General features: G+C 48.7%; 1 protein-coding gene across 2 annotated transcripts; it reads left to right on the top strand.

Annotated features, from left to right (window-relative positions):
* Positions 1–8,549: 8,549 nt before the first annotated feature.
* On the top strand, positions 8,550–15,388 carry Bmp4 (bone morphogenetic protein 4). Of its 2 annotated transcripts, none has more exons than XM_028873596.2 (4): positions 8,550–8,841; positions 11,853–11,977; positions 13,012–13,391; positions 14,365–15,388. In XM_028873596.2, the coding sequence occupies exons 3-4, from the start codon at positions 13,019–13,021 to the stop codon at positions 15,219–15,221; spliced, it is 1,230 nt and encodes a 409-aa protein (XP_028729429.1). In that variant the 5' UTR covers positions 8,550–8,841; positions 11,853–11,977; positions 13,012–13,018; the 3' UTR covers positions 15,222–15,388. The 2 variants fall into 2 exon arrangements, with proteins under 2 accessions (XP_028729429.1, XP_028729428.1); XM_028873595.2 differs by lacking the exon at positions 8,550–8,841 and adding an exon at positions 10,795–11,541.
* The last annotated feature ends 7,794 nt before the right edge of the window (positions 15,389–23,182 follow it).

Consider the following 23,182-nt stretch of genomic DNA (forward strand, 5'->3'; position numbering starts at 1 on the left):
GGGAGGGACCCCTTTTTCTTGACTGGCAAAAACCATACTCCTGCTCACCACATCACAAGGTGGAATCAGCAGTGGAGGGCAGGTAACTCATCCCAGCCCGTGTACCTGTAGCCCAACCTCCTAGGAGATCGTCCCCCGCAGGGGGCAAAATCAGTCCAGGAACAGCTCTGTCTAGGCCGGAAAAGTTTCACCTTAGGTCTTTCTTTCCACTTTATTTATTTACGACTCTGGGAGACCAGTCTAGGTTTCCAGGTGGCGGCAAACTTCAAGGAGGTGGGAACGCCCAGTGTGTAGGTAGCCTCTTCTCTGCGGTGGATGCAGGTTCAGTGCGGGTGGTTCAGCGTCTCGCCCCGCAGCTTGCAGTTTATTCAAGTGTGGGTCAGGTTAGCCTCCTGGGGCACAAATCCTGCAAAACGAGTCTGAGAGCGGGGCGAGCTCTTGCAGGTAGGAGGAGGGTGCAGCCGCAGAGCTAAAAATAACAAGGGCAGAGAGGCGGCGGGCGTGCCACGGTCGCTAGGGCCGCTTGCTGGAGGTGTCAGAGAATTGATTTGCGCCCCAGCGGGTGGTGCGGAGCCGTGGGGGTGACCCTGCACCCATGCACCACACCCTGTGCGGAAATGCAGCTCACTGGAGTGTCTTGGTAGAGACCCAGAAGCAGGGTTCATGGAGTGGGAGCAGCAGCTTCCAGAGCGTCCGGAAACAGGCGCAAGGCAAGTGCCCCTGATCTCCCGTGGCGCTCCTGGCGTCTGGTGTTCAGACGGGTTGGTTTCTTTATGTTATTGAAGTTCACCTGGAAGTCTGATGAGGGGAGGCCATGAAGATAAAGAATGGAAAAAAAATAGCCAGGTCAATTAGCCCAGGCGGGGCTGGGGAGGCTCTGGACCTGGTGTGCCCGGCGATGTCCAGGACATGATAGGTTCACCTGCCATCTGAGAAGGAATGTAGACATTTCTGGCAGGCTGCTCCATCTGGAGGGTGAGCGCTGGGGTCGTTTGAACTGCTCCCCCAGAGAAGGGCTCTTTGCCTGTCTCCATTCGTCCCTCACGTTTCTTCCCTGGTAGCCCAGGCTCTAGCATCACTTTCTTTCAATTACTTTCAGAACGCTATGAAATAAAAGTGAATCTCCTGTCATACACACTTAAGGAAACTGAGGCACTGGAAGGTGAGAGATGTGACGAGGGTTTACCTTGTAAAGGTATTGTCTACATATTCCCGGGGCTGAGAAACCCTGAAAGAACTTGTCCCAGTGGAGATGGTTATAGTGTCTTTCTTCAGATCACAACCTTTCCCCCGGGGAGGTCTCAGAAAGTCTGGCTTTGGAAAAGAATCAAGAGAATGACTTCTTCACAGCCACATTTTCTTTGTTACTATCCTCCTCTCTAACCAGTTCCCTGAACCCAGGGCTTCCATTTCCACCTCTTCAGCTGTTACCTGCCCTTTTGGCTTTGTGCATGCCTGTCTTAGGACATACAAACCCTGACATTTGCTTCCAGACATGTCGCAACGCCCTGTTAGGACTTTGCGCCAAGAGAAGCCACGGAGGGAAAGAGCCAAGCCTGGGCTGATTCCTGTACCAGCTCTTTCCCAGCCCAGCTGGTACCCCAGCCTCCTAAATTTGAGGAAAGAATGAGGGACGCAGCTGGGCATGGGCCATCCACCATGAAATGATCTAAGGCCCGGAAGCCAGGGGTTGGGTGGTGTAACCAACTTTCTGCCACAGAGAGACCTCAGACTAGATTCCCTGAAGCCTTGGGAATGTAGCTTAGGTGGGTTTCTCAGATATTACAGCCATAGGATGAGGCTCCTCCTAGCTTGGGCCTGTACAACCAACGATTGATTTTGTGGTACCTACTGTCCTTTGCTGGCGTGTTTCAAAAGATGGCCAAAGATACTTTTGAGAAAAGGTCATTGCAAGGGCTGAAGATGTATTCAGTTGGTAGAGTGTTTGCTTCACTTGAGCTAAATCCTGGGTTCTGTCTCCAGCACCTCATAAATGTGGCACGGTGACACTCACCTGTTTGTTATCCCAGCACTTGGAAGTGAAGACAGCAGGATCAGGAGTTCGAGGCCAGCCTCCCATGGCAGCATGGGCGATAGAAGATTTTGCCTTAAAAAAAAAAAAAAAAGCCAATTCGACCCAACCCAACCAAACCACCAACAAAAAATCTAGAAGAAAAGGATAGAACTATGTTTTAATGAAATAAAAAGTACGAGAAAATGAGAAGAGAATTTTGCAGCTCTCAGATATTCAGTCTGACAACTGTCACAAAGGTAACACCAACACGTTGCTATTGAGTTGCTATTGCTGGGCATAAGCCCTGAAGGAAATACAAACAATGTATTTGAACAGGACTCCATCGAAAGCACACACACACACACCACCCCCAGTAAAACACTTGCCCCATGGAGTGGAAATATCCAAGTTTTATTTACATGTTAAAAACATTCTTGGATCCCATATCCATTTGGACAAAGTTTTCCTTGGGAAAGACTAGACAGCTTTTAGTACAAATCGAGGGGAGAAAGTTAGTTTGACCCAGTTGACATGTAATTGAGAAACCACAATAGTTCACTTGCTAGTCAGGCATCAGCATAGGACTGGGTGTGTCTGGCTTCTAAAACTTATTCTCTAGTGATACTACATTCTTGTCCAGGTCACACTGTTCATGCACACCAAGGAGAGAAGGAGAATGAGAAGGATGTGTGGGCTGAGAACAAACACATTCCAGAGTTTTAAACATTTTCATACACTGGATGACAAGAATTTATTTCTCAACAGTGTATCTGCTATAGAATTAGGTAGATACAAACAACCCTGTTTGAGAAGCAGCTTCAGAATCCTTCATAAGGTGAGACCTGTTTTGGAAAATAAAGAATTCCCAAATCTGTGCCCTGTCTGGCATCAATGTATTACATGTTAGCATAGTGTCTTATGTCTGAAATCACTGGGGCTCAAATTAGAATTCATTGTCTTTTTTTGTTATTGTTGTTTTTAGAATCAGAATTTCTCTGGGTAGCCCTAGCTGTCTTGGAACTCACTCTGTAGACTAGGTTGGACCTTGAACTCAAAGATTCACCTGCTTCTGTCTTCCTAGTGCTGGGACTAAAGGTGTGTGCCACCACCACTAGGCTTAGTTTTAAAGATTTTCTTTTCCCTGGAGCTCAGGACCAAACCCAGGGCCTTGTGCTTGCTAGGCAAGTGCTCTACCACTGAGCTAAATCCCCAAAACCAAGTTTTGTTTTGTTTTGAGAATCATATTCCAGAACCTAGGAAGACAACTGTACTTTGAAACACTGAAATACTATTGCATTTTCTTTTCTTTCTTATGGTGTTGGGGATCAAACCCAGAACTTAGAAGATGCCAGACAAGTCCCTGGAGTTATATGCCCAGCCCTAATTAACGACTGAAGTAAATCAAGGGTTGATATCGACCTTAAATGTTGAGAGAAGAAAAACCATGTACAACTGAGTTGAAATACTTCTTCAGGCCAGGGATGTAGTTTAGTGGTAGAGTGCTCACCTAGCATGTGCAAGAACCTGGATTTAATTCCCAGCACTTAAATGTATATTTTTTTCAGACCAGGAAATAGGGGGAAAATATCTACGGTTTAAAATAGAGAGAAACATTTTGTAAGTGAGAGGTCTTAAAAAACAGGAAAATCAGAAGTGGATATTTTGGACATCAGTGAGTCTATCACTTTCTTCTTGATAGGTGTGACTGACAGTTATGAATTATCTTGGCAGAGATATGTTCATGGATCAAATCTACATAGACATATCATAATAAGTAGTAACTTAATGAATGCTATTCATGCAAACAACAGCTTTTATTTGGTAAATACCCAAGATGTCTGCAGTGCCAGAGAGAACAAATTCGAGATATGATCCCTTTCTTCAAAAGCTTCTCTACAGCTTCTTTTTAATTATAACTGTTGTCATATTAACTGTACAAACTAATGGGTCTCATGGTGATATTTGCATATGTGCATATATCCTTTAGTAAACTTCAATAGTTTTTAAAACTTTAAATAAATCTCCATGCCAAAGTGTCTCTGTAAGTTCTACTTTGTTCAGTTAATCAGTACCATCATAAGGAGTAATGCTAGCTAATATTTATTGAACCATGTTGTGCCTGCCATTTTATTTTATGAATTCACTTAATGCTTATAAGACCACTACAAAATCAAAATCATTCTCAGACTACAAAGGAGGAAACCAAGGCACTGGACAATAAGTGATTTGACCGTGGTTTAACTGCCATGAATCCTGGGTCCCGAGAAACCTGTGAGGAACCTGCTAATCTATATATTCTTATGAGAAAACTCTGAGTTCTTTCTCAAGACCACAGCCTGTTTTCAGGGAAGGCTACAGGGAAGTCTTGTATATGGGATATATGTGAGGAAGAATCCAGCTTTCTCAGAATTTGTTTTGTTTTCTCATCTAAGAACTTTTGAGCCAGGCAAGGTGGCTTGGCTTATGCTTACAGTCCCAGCACTAGGGAAGCTGAGTCAGGGGGACCCTGCAGGTCTGGTATCACCAGTGGTTATAGGACAAGGCAGCAACTGATGCTTTGACCTGGGAAAAACCCTGCAGACCTGACATAATGTCACCTGCAGTGTTCTTGTTCGAGAATCACACAATCAAAGTAGAAAAAAAGGGGGGAAATGCAAGAGAAAAAAAATCCTATAATGTCTTAAAGCAAGTTTATGATCTTTTGTTTGGCTGTGCTCATAGTCACCCTGGATGTGCACAGCCCACAGGCTCAAGGTTGGATGCACCTGCTGGGACAAGTCTTGCTCAGCCGAAGCTGTGACCACAGGCATTCACATTCCTGCAGGTCCTGTTCAAGGCTTGTGCAGGAAGAGGCTAATTGACCTGGTCTGGATTTGGGGGTCCATCACATATAAGCTCTGTGACCTTGGAGAATTTATACAATCTGATAAATTTTAGATTCTCATTTGTAGAAGAGGGATTTGATGTGGGTTTTTGTGAAGGCTTGATCAAATGAGAAAATATGGTAACATCCATGCAGGATGGGTTTGTTGTTGTTTTTTTTTTTGGTGTGTGTGTGTGTGTGTGTGTGTGTGTGTGTGTGTGTGTGTGTAGGGGAGGGTTTCAAGATAGGGTTTCTATGTGTAATAGTCCTGACTGTCCTGAAACTCACTCTGTAGAGCAGGCTGGCCTTGAATTCACAGAGATCTGCCTACTTCTGCCTCCCAAGTGCTGAGATTAAAGGCTTGTCACCACGCCTGGCTCGGTCTAGGTTATCTCAAAGCTGTCTTCTAATTTCACTTTGAATTGGTCTATCTTTTTATTTATTTTTTATTAAGAGGTTTTCTATTCACTTTACATATCAACCACAAATTCCCCTGTCTTCCCTTCTCCCGCCCCCGAATTGGTTTATCTTATTGCTCACAAAAGTCAGCAACAGTGCTGGAGGTTCCTTTAAAGTATTCACTTACAGTTTCAATAGACATCAAATGACAAGGTTTGAAGACCCGTGCCATTCTTAATTTGGGACCTAGAATCAAGGTACTGTGTTTGCAGCATTAGAAATCTTTTTACTGAGTTGGGCATGGTGGTACATTCCTTTAATCCCAGCACTTGGGAGGCAGAGGCAGGCAGATCTCTATAAATTTGAGGCCAGCCTGGTCTACAGATCAAGTTCCAGGACAGCCAGAGCTACACAGAGAAACCCTGTAATAACAAACAACAACAAAAAGAAAATTTCTTTGCTAATACAGACCTATTTGGTGTGTTCTGAACATTACTATAATTGCTTATAAAGCTTCAACCAAAAACATCCCTTATCTGTTTAAGAAGGTCTTTATATCTATTTGTTAATGGTACTAATCAGCTCTGAAACTATATGTAATAACTTTTAAAACAGGAGAATTTATTGGCCGGGCTTGGTGGTGTATACCTGCAATTCTAGTTGAGGCCAGAGAAGATCATTAATTCAGTGTAGCCTGGGTTACCCAGTGAGACCCTTACTTCAAAAACAACCAAACCAAACCAGAAAAAAAAAAAAACCACAAAAAACAAACAAAAGTAATTTGTTGCTTGGCATAATTGAGAGGTGAGAAAAAAGGAAAAGACAAGGAGGATTGGGTCACTGAAGATGCTGACAGGTAGGTTGTTTGTGTCTTTGTTTTGAGACAGGGTTTCTCTGTGCAGCCCTGGCTGTCCTGGAACTTACTAGGTAGACCAGGCTGGCCTTGAACTCCCAGAGCTCTGCCTGCCTCTGCTTCCTGAGTGCTGGAACTAAAGGTGTGTGCCACCATACCTGGCAGCTAATGGGTAGTTTAAATTAACTAAAATGGGTGAAAAGAAGTACAGCTGTCCCAAGAGATTACAGCTGAGTTTCCCCATCACACGCCTAGAGACCCATATTAGTTTCTAAACAAGGTTTGTCCAGAGGCTTAATTAGAAACTCCCAGACTGGCTTTCACAGAATCATGGGTGGGCCCAGGGCCACTTTATTGTCTGAGTTTCAGCAAAATGAGATAATAGCTGTCATTCAAACAACATTTGGCAGAAACCACACACACACACACACACACACACACACACACACACTTCATTAAATCTAAAGCCCTGACCCTGAGGACAGCGAATCACTGCTGTTTGTGAGTTTAAATATTAAGGTACACATTGTGTTCACTATCAAAGCAACAGTGATTGATGTAGGGGCCTCCGTGAGCACTGAATCAGTCCCTCAACCTGCTACGGGAGCCCAGAGCCTGATGCCCCAGGAGAGGCATTAGTAAGTAGGTAATGGCGTTTTAATTTTCTGTTGTTATTTTAAATAATTAATTGTAATTTTGTCTGTGTTAGAAGCCGTGGCTGTGTTGTCAGTTATCTTTTCTGGCTGGTGTTATTGCTCTTCCTTGATTAATCAGAGGTTAAAAGAGAAGGTGTACTTAGAAATGATTTCAAATGAAAGAAGGTAGATGTTCACTAAAATTACAATAAAATAGTGACATTGTCTTCTAACAGAAAGGGTCATGGAGATGATCTGACTTGATCCTTTCCCTCTGTGGATGAGAAAGTTGGTACCAGTTTGGAATGAAAGGACTAGACCAGGAGCACACAGTTTGCTGCAGGCCAGGGAGGGTCGAGGTGTTGGTCCGCTCTAACAATAGTTCTGAGACCCGGCATTCCTTCCCAACCTTTGTCTCTAGCCCGTAGAATACAGACCTGGTTCCTGTTTTCTAAATTCTGAAGGTGTGTAAGTGCAAAGGTCAAATGAGCTGAACTAGGTCAAGATCTTGTGACAAAAGAATATAACACCCATCTTAGAGAACGGAAACCAAGAACCGGAAATTGCCATCTTCCAGCCCTTTGGGAGCTACCTGGAGCTCAGGGCTGCTGGCCTCACCCTTACCCTGCAGCCTGAGCTGAAAACTCCAGAGCAGAGGCTGTGATTTCCTCCAGACCTTGGGGCAAGCGCTCTTTACCTGGCTGTACTTCCCAGTCCTTGTTTGTAAAACAGAGATGAAGCTGATAGCTCCCTCCCAGCTCCTTCAGAGGTTGGGTGTGAAATTAGTTCCTGTTTGGGAAGGTCCGAAGCCGCCACATTCCACCTCCCAGCTAGTATGATCACCAACACTTGTTCTTATTGTTATTATTATAAAAGAATCAATTCCTCATCTCCCTTCTTTTAAAAACAGACCAAAGGGCACTTTTTCTTCTCTTGACTGGCCTAAAAAGCAGCTGCTTCGCTGTGATACCTTCCTGGAAGGCCTCAAACCATCAGATAAACAAAAATAACTGTGTGGCAGGGCTTCAGAGTTATAAACACTTTTAATTGTCAAACATGGCTCTAGACCTGTGTGCCTGCCAAAGGCCTGCAAGTCACATCTGAAAGGTTAGGCACCAGGAACGGATGGTAGGCACCCAGTTTAAGGGGGCTGTGTTTCTGAGTGTCTGCACCGAGGGTTTCCACAAGAAGCACCTTAAGAAACGTTTCTGGAGGAAAGTCACCACCTACTAGTTGAAGAGGTATCTCCTTTGAGCACACAGCTCTGTTCACAGCCTGTTTCTCAATGTTTGGGAATCCTTTAACAGTTTACGGAAGGCCACCCTTTAAACCAATCCCATAGCGCTCTTCTCCATAACCTGATTTTAGAGGTGTTTCATTATCTCTAATTACTCGGGGTAAATGGTGATTACTCAGTGTTTTAATCATCAGTTTGGGCAGCAGTTACTCTAAACTCAGGGAAGCCCAGACTCCCATGGGTATTTTTGGAAGGCACAGAGACTAGTTGGTGCATGCTTTCTAGTACCTCTTGCACACGGTCCCCAGGTGAGCCCCGGCCGCTTCCCGAGCTGGAGGCATTGGTGTCCCAGCCAATGTGGCAACTGAGGGTTGGGGCGCCGTGTAGGCTTCCTGACCCGGGCCTGCCAGGCGAGGCGAGGCCCCGTGGCTGGATGGGAGGATGTGGGCGGGGCTCCCATCTCCAGAAGGGGAGGCGATTAAGGGAGGGAAGAAGGGAGGGGCCGCTGGGGAAGACTGAGGAGGAAGGGAAGAAAGAGAGGGAGGGAGAGAGAAGGAAGGAGTAGATGCGTGAGGGTGGTGCTGGAGGGTGGGAAGGTATAGGAGCGCGAGGCCTGGCCCGGAAGCTAGGTGAGTTCGGCATCCGAGCCGAGGGACCTTAGCCAAAGAGACGGCGCTGCTACCCAGCCTGAGTATCTGGTCTACGTCCCTGATGGGATTCGCGTCCGAACCGTCTGGAGTCTGCAGCGACCCAGTCTCTGGCCCTCGCCCAGGTTCACTGCAGCTGTCTAGAGGTCCCCAGGAGCAGCTGCAGGCGAGACCCCGTCTGCAGGAACGTATGGTAAGTTGCACAATCTGGCGAGGGGTTCGAGGTGCATCAGTAGTGGGAGAAGCTGGTGGTGGGGTTCAGGCTGTAACCGAGGCAAAAGGTGGCCTGTTTCTCCTCCCTTCTCCAACAGTGGTGTTGGAGATGGGCATGGTGGGGCTGAAAAGCGCCTACATAGATGTGGCTGAGGCTATCCAACTCATTTTGGGAAGGCGCGGGCCAGGAGAGGCGGGGAAGAGTCAAGGCTTTGGTAGGAGGTCATTGAGGAGGACTGTGGGTTTGGGATGAAGATTTGACGCTGGCCTGGTGGTTTCGATCCCCTTGGGAGAGGAGGGAATCAGGTCTGTTTCACCACGAGTAGGGGACTGAGTGAGGGACTGCGATGCTGGGAGAGAAAACCTAGCCAGAGCTGGTTCTGCCAGAGACTGTAGTCCTGCTTAGCCCTAAAGTGCGACCTGGGATGGAGGGGCTTCGTCGAGGGGAGTGTCACCTAACCTGGTCCCCAGCGAGGGGCGCCCCCGAGAGCTGACGAACTGCAGCTACAGAACTCTAACCCACCTCCACGAGCTATTTTCTTAGTTGTGGGCACCCATGCATCCTGCCTTCTCTCTGTCTCTGTCTCTGTCTCTTTCTAACACACACACACACACTGGAGATGGGGGTATGTAGTTAGTGTTCTATGCCAAAAGGCTACCTGTGCCGGTCTTCTACCATGTTGTGTCTGATGAGGAGGAGCCGGCAGGGCTAATGAGGAGCTTCTTGGCTCCTGATGTCCTGAACCAACCCAAAGAGTCCGAAATTTCGGGTCCCTACAAACACTCAGCGGAGTTGGACCCCCGAGACTCGGAAAGTTTCCCGCCACGGCTTTGATTGATGGTTTTCGAGTATCTGGGTTTATGAGCTGAAGGTTTTGTGAAAAGTTGACTCACCAATAGGGACATATTCAGTAAACTGAAGCTATCAATTAAATTTTGGAGAAGATTCTGGGAAGAAAGTGAAGTCTGATTGCCTATCACGAGCTGCACCATCCCCCATCAAGAACAAGCCCAGGAGATGAAATTTTTCTTTGGTTTATGTTTTTTAATTTAAAAAAACCAGAGGAGGAAAGCATGATTAGAGAGAAATCCTTGTGAACTTGAAATTGAAACAATTCCTTCGCCTGTTTTCTTGGTTTGAACGTCGGGAGCGCTCCCGACACCGCCAGAGACTCCCTAGGACAGAGGATTGTCCCGAGATTCCCAGCGTCCGCCCCTTCCACTCTCCCCTTGCTCCGCGTGCGCCAGTCACCAGCACAAATCTATCTCCTTTCCTCATAAAAAAAAAAAAGAAAGAAAAGAAAGAACCAAATAAACAAACCAACAATAAGCTCTTTGCTCCCTCCAGCCCTTTCTCAGTTCGTCCCAGCCGCAACGGGGGTCGGGGAGGGCGAAATCGGCTCAAAAAGCTGTGCGGCTGGTGGTGCGCCCGCGGCCTCCGCACCCGGGCCAGCGGTGTGGGATGGCGCCAGGCAGCCAGGGCCACTGGGAAGGACATGACTCCATCCTTTACGTTCCTTTCTCAAAGGTTTCCCGCAAGAGCTTCCCCCACCCCGAAAACCGAGTCTGTGGGGAGAGAGTATGGAAACCAACTAGGCACGTCGAGTTCTTAAGCGAGAAACACGGAATGGCCTCCGCAAAGAGGCCGGGTGCAGCGGGCTCGGGGGCAGGAATCCTGGGACTCGGGTCCTCGGATGGACTCCGCGCAACGACCTGCCTGAACAGGAGAGTTGCGCTTTCTGAGGTTCGAACAGGCCTACGCGTGTGGCATCTTAGAATAGTCAGTCATTGCCTTAGCTGTGTGTTGGTGAACTTCTTGAAGGAATCTTTGCTGCGATTCTGTAGCTGGTGCAAAGGAGGAAAGGGGTGGGGGAAGGAAGTGGCGCGCGCGCGCGAGGCGGCGGCGGGGGGGGGGGTTGTTCTGGGGGTGGTGGTTTAAAAAGTAAGCCAAGCCGGAGGGAGAGGGACTCGTTCGCAGAGGTCGTGAGCAGGCCGAAAGCTGTTGCCGGCTTTGTAGACTCTTGGGATCGCGCTGGGGTTTCCTTTCCGCGCCGGGTCGGAGTTGTAAAGCCTTTGGAACTCCGAGATCTGAAAATGGGATGCGCTCTTTCTTCGGCGACGCCTGTTTTGGAATCTGTCTGGAGCTAGGAGCCCAGACGTCCGCCCCTCCGCCTTGAAAGGCACCGCCGACCGGTTTCTGAAGGATCTGCTTGGCTGGAGCTTTCGCTGCGGTCGGCCGACACCGTGCGGGAACTTTGGCGGTGCGACTAGACAGTACTTCAGAAGCCGCTCCTTCTAACTTTCCCACACCGATCACACCCTGACACCCCCCGCGGCGGGCTGCGTTGGCGACGGGGTCAGCGGCTGGGAGCTAGATCCGCTAGGGGTCGGATGCCTGTCGCTAGAAGCATTATTTGGCCTCTCGGAGACCCTGTGGAGGAAGTGCCGGAGTATGCGAGTGTGTTTGCGTGTGTGTGCGCGCGCTTGGAGGGTCCCTACGCGCTTTCCTTTTCAAGTAACTCTCAGTCGTGAGTCTTTGGAAAGCTGTCGCTGCGGTCCCCCTCCCGGCCGCATTTAAGCTGTGTCGGCGCCGCAAAGCGCAGCGTCTTCAATGCGTCCTGATCCTCCAGCTTCAGACAACCAGGGTCCCGGTCTGGCCAGATGGCACTGAGCACCGCAGGTAGAGACGTGTTCCAGGTCCCCTGCGCGCAGCGCCTACGACCGAGAACCGCGCCAGCGGCGGGTGTCCCGCCGAGGGCTCCGCAGAGCAGGCGGGGACAACTCCCAGACGGCTGGGGCTCCAGCTGCGGGCGCGGAGGTTGGCCTCGCTCGCAGGGGCTGGACCCAGCCGGGGTGGGAGGGTGGAGGAGGGGCGGGCGGGCTCCTCGGTGAGCGGGGCGGGGCCTCTGGGTCCACGTGACTCCTAGGGGCTGGAAGAAAAACAGAGCCTGTCTGCTCCAGAGTCTCATTATATTCAAATATTCATTTTAGGAGCCATTCCGTAGTGCCATTCCGAGCAACGCACTGCCGCAGCTTCTCTGAACCTTTTCAGCAAGTTTGTTCAAGATTGGCTCCCAAGAATCATGGACTGTTATTATATGCCTTGTTTTCTGTCAGTGAGTAGACACCTCTTCTTTCCCCCTTCTCGGGATTTCACTCTGTCCTCCCATCCCCGATCGCTGTCTGTCCCTCCCGTCGGATTTCCCTTCCAGTGTCCACGCTCTGCTCTCAGGCGGCGCTGCCGCTCTCTTGCTGGCCTCTGCAGGCCCGACGCTCGAAGCGTGCGGGTGCCTTTTAAAGCGCTCCCACTGCCTTCTCAGATCCGCTGCGTTGCAAGAAAGGGGGAGCTCGAGGGGACCCAGAGATGAAAGGTCCGCAGGTCGGGGCTGTCCCTCGAGGGCTAACCACTCCCTTCCCCGTCCGGTCCCACTCGCCTGGGAAGGCCAGTTCCTTGCCTCATGTCAAAAAGCCTGTGTTCGCTTCTGAATCACCCCCACCCTCTCCCTGGGAGCAAGACTTTTTAACTGAGCCACCACGAAATAAATCACAAAGTCACCGGGGCAGACCCCCGACTCCTTTCTCAGTCACTGGACCCTGCCGCCCTGTCCGAGCCGGGTCGGCGTTTGCTCTCTTCTCCCTCCCTCCTGCTCTTAACCAGCTAGAAGTTGTGGAAATTGGGCTGGAGGGCGGAGGAAGGGCGGCGGGGGTGGTGGTGGTGGTGGAGGAGGAAGAAGGGGGGTGGAGGCTGGAGGTCTGAAGAGAAGAGCGGTGGCATTTTAATTCTCCCTCCCCCACCCCCTTTTACCCCCTCAATGTTAACTGTTTATCCTTGAAGAAGCCACGCTGAGATCATGGCTCAGATAGCAGTTGGGACAGGATGGAGGCTATCTGATTTGGGGTTATTTGAGTGTAAACAAGTTAGACCAAGTAATTACAGGGCGATTCTTACTTTCGAGCCGTGCATGGCTGCAGCTGGTGTGTCTGTGGGGAGGGTGTGAGGGAGAAAACACAAAACTTGATCTTTCGGACCTGTTTTACATCTTGACCGTCCGCTGCTACCCCTATATTCATATGCAGAGACATCTCTATTTCTCGCTATTGACCGGTGTTTATTTATTCTTTAACCTTCCACCCCCCTCCCCCTCCCCAGAGACACCATGATTCCTGGTAACCGAATGCTGATGGTCGTTTTATTATGCCAAGTCCTGCTAGGAGGCGCGAGCCATGCTAGTTTGATACCTGAGACCGGGAAGAAAAAAGTCGCCGAGATTCAGGGCCACGCGGGAGGACGCCGCTCAGGGCAGAGCCATGAGCTCCTGCGGGACTTCGAGGCGACACTTCTCCAGATGTTTGGGCTGCGCCGCCGTCCGCAGCCGAGCAAGAGCGTCGTCATCCCGGATTACATGAGGGATCTTTACCGGCTGCAGTCTGGGGAAGAGGAGGAGGAAGAGCAGAGCCAGGGGACCGGGCTGGAGTATCCCGAGCGCCCAGCCAGCCGGGCCAACACCGTGAGGAGTTTCCATCACGAAGGTCAGTTTCTGCTCCTGGTCCTGGCGGCCTGGGGGTGAGGTGGAGCGGGGTGCGGGGGGGGGGGGGGGGAGCTGGCAGGGCAAGCTGAAGGGGCTGTGGAAGCCCCGGGGAAGAAGAGTTCAGGTTACATCAAAGCTCCAAGTCCAGGAGGCTGAGGAACAGGGCCCGCTTACCTCCAAATTTCCAGAGCGGCCTCGGAAGGTACTTTTCTGGAGCCCGTGGCGGGGCTGGGGTGGGGGTGGGGGGCGTTGGGGGGAAGCGAACGACACCACTCAGGCGTGGGCTAGCCCCAGTGGCCAGCTTTAGCTCTATCAAAGCCGGGTGGGTTTTCTGCCCGTTTTGTTCAAAGCACCTACTGAATTTAATATTACAGCTGTGTGTTTGTCAGGTTTATTCAATAGGGGCCTTGTAATACGATCTGAATGTTTCCTAGCGGATGTTTCTTTTCCAAAGTAAATCTGAGTTATTAATCCTCCAGCATCATTACTGTGTTGGAATTTATTTTCCCTTCTGTAACATGATCAACAAGGCATGCTCTGTGTTTCCAGGATCGCTGGGGAAATGTTTGGTAACATACTCAAAAGCGGAGAGGGAGAGAGGTGGCCCCTCTTTTTCTTTACAGTCACTTATAAAGAAAACTGTACACAAAGCCGGGGGGGGGGTTTAAACGGGGAGTCTGAGGGTGGTGGGTAAAAGAGTTGACACATGGAAATTATTAGGCATATAAAGGAGGTTGGGAGATACTTTCTGTCTTTGGTGTCTGACAAATGCGAGCTAAGTTTTGCTGGTTTGGGAGCGGCCCTCCTCTCTGCTCCTTCAGATGAAAAGGCATGGTTATTCCCCCCCCCCCTTAGGCTTCCACTGTACAACAGAATTCACCCAATTCCGCATTTTTTTTTATTTTTTATTTTTTTGCTTTTCTGTCTCAGAAAAGTTCATGGGCCTTTTCTTTTCCCTTTTCAACTGTGCCTAGAACATCTGGAGAACATCCCGGGGACCAGTGAGATCTCTGCCTTTCGCTTCCTCTTCAACCTCAGCAGCATCCCAGAGAATGAGGCCATCTCCTCTGCAGAGCTCCGGCTGTTTCGGGAGCAGGTGGATCAGGGCCCTGACTGGGAACGGGGCTTCCACCGGATAAACATTTATGAGGTTATGAAGCCCCCAGCAGAAACAGAGCCTGGACACCTCATCACACGACTACTGGACACCAGACTAGTCCACCACAATGTGACACGGTGGGAAACTTTCGACGTGAGCCCTGCGGTCCTTCGCTGGACCCGGGAAAAGCAGCCCAATTATGGGCTAGCCATTGAGGTGACTCACCTCCACCAGACACGGACCCACCAGGGCCAGCATGTCAGGATTAGCCGATCGTTACCTCAAGGGAGTGGAGATTGGGCCCAGCTCCGGCCCCTCCTGGTCACTTTTGGCCATGATGGCCGGGGTCATACCTTGACCCGCCGCCGGAGGGCCAAGCGTAGTCCCAAGCATCACCCACAGCGGTCCAGGAAGAAGAATAAGAACTGCCGACGTCATTCACTCTATGTGGACTTCAGTGATGTGGGCTGGAATGACTGGATTGTGGCCCCACCAGGCTACCAGGCCTTCTACTGCCATGGGGACTGTCCTTTTCCACTGGCGGATCACCTCAACTCAACCAACCATGCCATTGTGCAGACCCTGGTCAACTCTGTTAATTCTAGTATTCCCAAGGCCTGTTGTGTCCCCACTGAACTGAGTGCCATCTCCATGTTGTACCTGGATGAGTATGACAAGGTGGTATTGAAAAACTATCAGGAGATGGTGGTGGAGGGTTGTGGGTGCCGCTGAGATCAGGCATCCCTGAGGATACACACACACACACACACACACACACACACACACACACACACACACACGTTCCCATCCAACTTCCCACACATACCACACAGACTGCTTCCTTATAGCTGGACTTTTATCTTTAAAAAAAAAGAAAAGAAAAAAACCTAAACATTCACCTTGACCTTATTTATGACTTTACGTGCAAATGTTTTGACCATATTGATCATATATTTTGACAAAATATATTTATAACTACGTATTAAAAGAAAATAAAATGAGTCATTATTTTAAAGATAAACTATGGCCTTTTCATCTTATTTCCTGTTCCATCCTTTTCTGTTGAGATGGCAGCGGACAGAGCGGAAGTCAGGTGGTAACTGGAGGTGTGTGAATTGTAGGGGCAGAAGCAAAGTGATGGCAGAGAGGTGTAATCGCCAGGATGAATTGTTTTCCATTTTCATTTAATGTTAACAAGGATGCAGCACCCTCTTCCGTCTGGACGACACATGTCCTGCGGAAACAGTGGGATGAAAGTAGTGGGTCGGACGGCCTGGGACTTATGGCACATCTTGATTTTGCTCACCTGTTGAGTGGGTCACCTGCATTCTCGAGTGAGAAAAAGGTCTTAACTGGAGGAAACTCGTTCCCACCTTTGCCTTGAGGACGCCGCAGAGTGTCTTCAGTCCTGGCAGGCATCTTTGTGTTTTTGAACCAAATCCAATCCACACACTCACATTAATGTGGGTGTATGTGTGTGTCTCCTTTCAAAGGGTTTTGTTTTTAGACTCCGCCCACCCTTCCAGACAGAGCCTTGCTATGAAGTCCTGGCTGTCCTGGAACTCACTCTGGACTGGGCCTCAAACTCAGAGATCCACCTGCCTCTGCCTCTTGAATGCTGGGATTAAAGGTGTCTTTTTTTTTTTTTTTTAAACTGGATTTTATTCAATAAAACAAATAATGGGCCTTACCTTGAAAAAGTTTAGTGAGCACTCATACAACATGTAGGATTCTCCATTGTTGAGTGACTTTATCTTTGTCCTACATTCCTCGAGGGAAGGTTTTTGTCAAGGTCAGAGTCCCATTATTGTGTTATGGAAGGGGATTGGCAATAGGATGGGATACTGAAGGGTCAGAGTTTCTAAGTGGGCTCCATGAAAGTGTGATATGCTATGGCATCTGTTGAGTCATGAATCTCTTACTTTCTGTTTTTCCAATGCCCCCTCCATCACCCTCTGGAAGCAGACAGAATCTGATCCGTCCCATGGAACTGAAATTTGCAGAAGGGTTCTTCGAGGAGAAAAGACTGACTTGGGGATACAGTGAAAAGAATGATCTTAGCTGGAGGTGTAGCTGTAGCTCGTGGGCAGTGGGCTTGCTTAGCAGTCAAGAAACTTTGGGCATGATTCCAGGCTTGAGGCAGGGTGTGGTGGTAGAGGTGATGCACATGCCTGTAATCTTAGCTCTCCAGGTGGTAGAAGCTGAAGAATCACAAGTTCAAGGTCACTCTCAGTGTCTGACCAGCCTGGGTCAGAAAGACACAAGACCTTGTCTTTAAACAAAAAGGGGGGCGGTGAGGGAGCAAAGGGGCGGGGAAAGAAGACATCAGTGTGCTTAGAGGTGAGGAACTTATCAGTGTGCTTAGAGGTGAGGAACTTCTTCAGTTAAGGACAGGAAGAGCTTTCTGAAAAGATATGTTTGTAGTTTAGGGAAACAAAGGACACGCCTTTGTCTTTTCTCATTACCAACAGTTAAATTAAGTCCTGGTCTGCTCAGGCTCATTTCTTCTGTTGTCCATTTGCTCTGGTAGGCTTGAATGGGTTTGGGGTAGAAGCAGTGGGGGGTCTTGATCCCCTGGAAAGGGCCAGGAGAAGCGCCTCTCTCCATTTCTGCATTTGCCTCTGAAGGTGAAGGTCTGGGTGGTGTGTCCGGCACACAGCCCAGGGGCAGCTTAGCCTTTCTGTGTGTGTCCTGTGCGCACATCCCTGCATTCTTTACCACATAGTGTTGCATGTGCTTCTGGGAGTCCAGTGGATAAAGCAGGACTCATTTTTTGTTTTTAATTACTGAAGTTCTACAGTCCTGCAAAAGGAGCAGCTTAGTGGGAACCAATATAAATAGAAGTGAGGTGGTTGCCAAAGCCCCAGCTCCCTGGAGAGCGCAGGTGGAGAGAGGAGATCAGAGCCCCGGGCAAAGGCAGCAAGACTCCACAGCTCCACCTAACTCCTTCCAAGGAGGCTTCTTTCCCATTGCTCCAGCCTTACTAGCCACTGCCCCTTTGATTAAAAAAAGTACTGGGCCTGAATCAAGCATTTGAGGGAAGCCCATATGGTTCTCCTTTGGGAGGCCTCGTGTTGCTTTGCCTGGTCTTCAGCAACTCTGAGAAGTCAGTGTCATCATTGTAAGAGAGCCCGAGATCTCCAGTGGTCCTAGCCTTGCGGCTGTTCAGGTCATTTTCAAGCGAGCACTCCCCCACCCCCAACCTCTTCTACTGGCTTATTTTCAGGAATGGATAATGTTGTTTATTTGTTCAGCCAAATATTTGGTCTGGGGAATTTACCGTGAAATTCTGTGAATTGCATATACCTAGTTAACAAAATAGTCCAAGTGCCACAAATGTCAGCACGGAAAACAAGGCGCCATGATCGGCTTTAACCCTTCAGACTCCTTCTGTGCGAAGGCCTAGGAGAAGATGGACTTGAATGTGAAGAGTCCCTAAATTAGGTTTTGCTTTAGACTCGGCCCAGGATCTCATGAGAGTTTGGATCTAGCTTGGCATCTACCCCTTTTATAGTCCCTATTCCACACACCCCCGTACCCCCTCCCCCCGCCAAGAGAGATGATTCCATTACTTAAAGATGGGGAGGGAGAATCGCCCTCGAGGAGTTCAGCAGTCTTAACCACATTAGAAGAGCTGCTGACTCGATCCCTGCCCACCCTAAAACTGGAACTGGCTTCCTTGGAACTTAAGAGAGAGAGAGAGAGAGAGAGAGAGAGAGAGAGAGAGAGAGAGAGAGAGAGAGAGAGAGAGAGAGAGAGAGAGAGAGAGAGAGAGAGAGAGAGAGAGAGAGAGAGAGAGAGAAAAGCGTTTGTGTGGGGGCTTTCGTTGCGTAATTCGCCTAGAACCTGCCAGGTGACCTGCTGACTTTGTTTTCTGTCTTGACGGTGCTTCATTCCACCGGCCCCCTAGCCGCGGGGCAGCGTCCCACTGTGAGGGCCCCGCGTGGCCCTGGAGCTGGCAGACCCCACTCGTCACCCCAGGCTTTGGACGAACTTCAAGATCGGGGCCCCAGCGGCCGCCTCCTGCCCGCTCCTGCTGCAGGCCGGCCGCCCGGGGGGAGGGGGGCACCAGGGGACGTCCTTCCCGCCCCGCCCTGGCCCGCCCCGCGCGCGAGCGTGCACCTGGTGGCACCACCCCTGCCCCGGACTGTGGTTTCAGGTCCCCCCGTTCCAGCCCAGCGCGCGTCTGGCTCGTCCACCCGCCGCGGCGCAGCCTAGGTGAAGCTTGCGAAGACAGGCGGTTCTGATTAGCGCACGCCAAGTCCACAGGGCGGTTGCTGGGCGTATTTAACGTGAAATGGGGTCACTCGGCCGCGTAGAGGCTCAGAGACTGGGGGTCGGAAAAGGGGGAGAAGACTCAATATGTGGAGCGGTGAGAAGGGTTCGAGGTCTTTAAGGGATCTCAGTGGGGAGCCGAGAGCGGGGACTGGGGAGTGAGCTCTTGACATTGAGTTCACAGTGGCTCTACACACCCCAGGGACTTAATAGGGACCTGCATGACCTTGGGAACAAACCCACTGATTGAGGATCCCATGCGACCGGCCACTGAAGAGCTGGCCTCGGCCTCTTGGGGGCATACAGAACTTCAGGTCCTGGCTGAACTTCCTGGAGAGCCTGACTTTACTCTTCCCCAATGTAACTGGTGAGAAGGGAAGAGGTGAAGGCTTAGGGTGTGTCACAGTACAGCGTGGGTCATGACAAATCCATCATGCGTGATGCCAGCACTTCAGATGGCCGCCTTTAGAAGCCACAGTCCCAGCCAGCTTTCCTCTCTAAAGGTGAGCCTGGGAAAGGAGAAGAAAGCTCACCCTGAGGCCCAGGTGTACAAACAATCAATATTTGTTCTTAATGATGCTTCTGCCTCTAACCAGCACTCCTCGCACGTTCTCTTTCACAATGAAAGAAATAAAGCCTCAGCAACATGAATGACCCAGCATTGGAAGACCGAGAGTACCTCCCAGAGGAATTCAGAATGACTTGCTGGGGTGCCTAATTAGAAATGATGTACACTGTGAGGGTTGTCATGCGATACAAACCAGCACAATTCAGAAAACCATAACTAGAAATCAACCCTAGGAAAGGAAGGGCCCGGGTCTGAGTTGGGAAGGTTCCATTCACCTGTGCACTCAACATCTAGTGACCAGTGACAGAAAGAAGAGTTCATGACTGTGCCTCTGACTTAGCAGTGGGGGAAAAGGCCTGGTTTTAGGAAAGATGTTTGGATGACTCTCAGGTAACAACCCAGGAGTTCAGCAGATGCGGATACAAAACTTGAGAAGTCAGAAGTTTGAGGTGTGTGATGTTTAATCAGTTCTTGAAAAAGAAATTCATTTGAATCAATTCTTGAAAAAGATATGAAGATGGTGAGGACTGTCCTCAAGTACCTTAAAGCACTGTGGAAGCTTCCAGTCACCTTTGCTTCTTCTTCCTTCCAAAAATCCCTTGAAAATGCTGAGTGCAAATCCAAATGCTTTGTAGTAGGCTGCTCAGATCAAAGCATCAGAAAATAGAAGGTTATACAACCCAGAAATGCTTACTTTTAAAATGTAAAAACAAACAAATGAGTGTTTCATGAGGAAGGAGGAGACAAGAAGAGACAGTGATTTGCTGTGCTGAGATGTTGCTAATGAGAATCTCTCAAGTCTGGTTCTCAGTGACTCTTGCCACATTTTCTGCAGAAATCATGATTTCACTTTACATAACTTGATTTCTACCTAAAACACTTAAAATAATGAAGCCCCTCTGTCCCAAACCCCTGAACTCCGAAGCCAAGGTACTTTAACAACATTTTTGGGGGCGTAATTTCATTATAACTTTAGTGTGTGTTGCCCCCGCCCCCCACCCAAGTTTTATTAACGTTGCCTGGGCCAACACAGTTTTCTAAAGGGTTAAAGCCATCCTTACTAAAGTTTCTCCTGGAGTCATTTCTGTCCCCTTAAGGTAGCAGCCACTGACATCCTGCACAGCTTCCCAGGTTCAGTAGAGAACATGCAATGTGCTCAACTCCAGCTTCATGCTGATTTAATCTTTTAATCCTTGTCACTTGCTTTTCAAAGCAGTTTGTTTCAGTAGAAAGGCCTGAGGGAAGGGCCTAAAACAAGGGAGGGGGAGGAAGGAGGGGAGGGGGAGGAAAAGGTGGGGAGATGGGGAGAGGAGGCTTTCCAAGCCTACTTACTTCAGGGTTACATTGGTTGTCATGTGAAAATCATTAAATACTCTTTTTAAGGACTAACAGCAGTTATGGTCAACATTACTCCTAGGACCCTTGAATCCAGCTATAATCCAGAAGTAGGAAAATGTATCTCCTTCTGAAAGCTGCCTTACAGTGTCCTCTAACTTGTCCACGAAGGCTATGAAACCAACAGTGTTCACCCCCCCCCCCCCGAAAGCTCAGAATGAAGCAGGGAATGGGTCAGCCTGTCATTTCTCAACCCAGTTGGTCAGTCACGACTGTCTCTTTCTGTCTTTGATGTTCCTAGTCTTCACTTAAAGTGATACTTTAAAAAACTTCATGAGAAAGCAAATTTACTTAAAGCAATTCTTTAAGCTTTTTGGTGTCCTTTCTGTCTGTATATTCCCAGATTTTCAGTATGGCGTTTTTTGTTTTTGTTTTTTTTTGTATTGTTTTTCTTAATTTCTGATCAGGGTTATAACTTTTACATATTTTAGACCCCAACTGTACGATTGACACCTGCGTTAAAGTGAATAATCTCTTTTCCTTTGGGAGTAGAAGGTTGAGCATAGAATTTAAATTTCTAATCTTTGGCTATTAGGGCCCTGCACATCATATCCAAATCTTAATAAAAATTCCTACTGACATTTCAAGGCTTAGTTTGTGCACTGTGGGTCCAGTAATAAACAGAATGCTCTTTTGTGTTTTAAGTATCCCCAAAAGTGGACATACTAGCTAGCTTCAGGTGTTTTCGTTGGCAAATTTTGTTGGATAATTTGAATCCACATGATTTGATCTTCCTAGTGCATTCAATCCCTGGACCACATGCCCTGTTACCTGAGAGGAAGACACACACTAAGGAGTCTGTCTCAAGCATTAGTCACTGACTTCCTCTGCATCCCTCATGCTCTTGTCTTTACTTCTTACAGCCCTTTTCTTGAGCTTTGAGGATGGTGAGGAAGGGAGCCAGATTTATATAAATTCAGTAATTACCAAATTGAAACTTATTCAAACGGGTAGGCTCTTAGATTCTTAGGCTCTTAGTGACCTTGACACTGTCAACTTTCAGATTTCAGTTGGTTGGGGTCAGACACCGAGGTCCAGTTGCTGAATGATTTCCAGGAGCTTCTTTTGTGTGCCTTCATAAGGGCAGACAAAAGATGTTTTCCCAATGGGACTCCCTCTTTATGAGGCCTAACCCTCAAAGAAGCAAGCTAATCTCAGGTGATTGGGAGGTTTTAGGGCACTAAGAGGACTTGCCTAGCAGGGTGAAGCCATTTGTTCAATGGTACGTCAGAAGAGTTCATTTACCTTCAAAAGGTAAGCTCTTTTCATTAAAGGGCCTCCTCTCCTTCTCCTGAGACCAGACTTGTTTGCAAAGTGAAGCCTTCCAGTTAACTGGGAAGCAGGGAGAGGGGCTGTTGGTTAGCAGGGAAAGTTTCCCAGTTTTTCACAAATTAGCAGTGTAGAAAATAGACTTACCAAACTGTTTCCTCCCTTAACAGCACGCCCCCCCCCTCCTGAAAACCTCAGGCTACTTTGCTCACTATCTTGAGACCAACATGCTTTTCAGGATGCAAGAGCTGTAGGATTTAGCATTTAGCTGCCAAGAGGACAGTTTTGCTAACATTGTTTATTTTGGCAAGTCAGTCAGTGTAGGCTTGCAGGTGAGAGCCCAGGAAAACAGACAGCCACCTCCACCAGCATCCCTCTTCCTTTCTACAGACCTTTAAAAAACAAAAAAAAAACCAAAAAGCTACATAGCCCAAAAGACTGTGAGGGAGCTTTTTACTGGTTGGTGCCACTTTGCATGGGAAGGGGTCAGGTTTATCTTGATAGTCTGCTTGCCATTCTGGCTACCCTGCTTATTCTGATAGAACTCCTCTACCCACGTCAATCTTGGTCTCTGGGGGCCTGTACTCACATGTAGGCTATTGTTAATTTGCTGGTCACTTACAAGTCTCCAGAAATAGCTCATAATTTATTTTCACCAAATATGCCCCACCTTAGAGACCCAAAAACGTGATTAAATAGTGCTTTTCAACATTCTAGAAGACTGAACACTCCTAGAGTCTAGTAAGTGTGGGGTCTTACTGGTAGACCTTTGAACGTCTGTTCTTTCCAAACTGGGAGATTAGTCGCAGGGATCTGAAGGAAGAACCAAACCTTTAACAAGCTCTGTAGACAGGAAAGAGCAACGGAAATAGAAAACAGTTAATCTTTGGAGCATCTGTGGAAGAATAGGCCTGCAGCAATGTCATCCTAAAATCGCTAGTGTTAGATGACCCACCCGGCTTAGTGACACGGAGACAAGCAAACTGAAGAAAATGCTGGAGGAAGAGAATGCCAAGCAGGATAAACAGCTAATGGTGGTGGTGGTGGTTGTGGTGGTGATGGTTGTAGTGGTGGTGGTGGTGGTGGTAGTTGTGGTGGTAGTAGTGTTGTTGTTGTTGTTGGTGGTGGTGATGGTAATGATGGTCATAGCGATGGTGGTGGTGGTGTGGGGAGGCCTTCCCTACAG

This window comes from Peromyscus leucopus, chromosome 9, assembly GCF_004664715.2.
Source record: "Peromyscus leucopus breed LL Stock chromosome 9, UCI_PerLeu_2.1, whole genome shotgun sequence".
NCBI classification, from domain to species: domain Eukaryota; kingdom Metazoa; phylum Chordata; class Mammalia; order Rodentia; family Cricetidae; genus Peromyscus; species Peromyscus leucopus.

Bases quoted from the DNA above. Each gene is read 5' to 3' on its own strand.
- Bmp4 (XM_028873596.2), top strand. From the start codon at position 13,019: ATGATTCCTGGTAACCGAATGCTGATGGTCGTTTTATTATGCCAAGTC. The intron at 13,392-14,364 runs GTCAGTTTCTGC...AACTGTGCCTAG, and splicing joins GAGGAGTTTCCATCACGAAG to AACATCTGGAGAACATCCCG.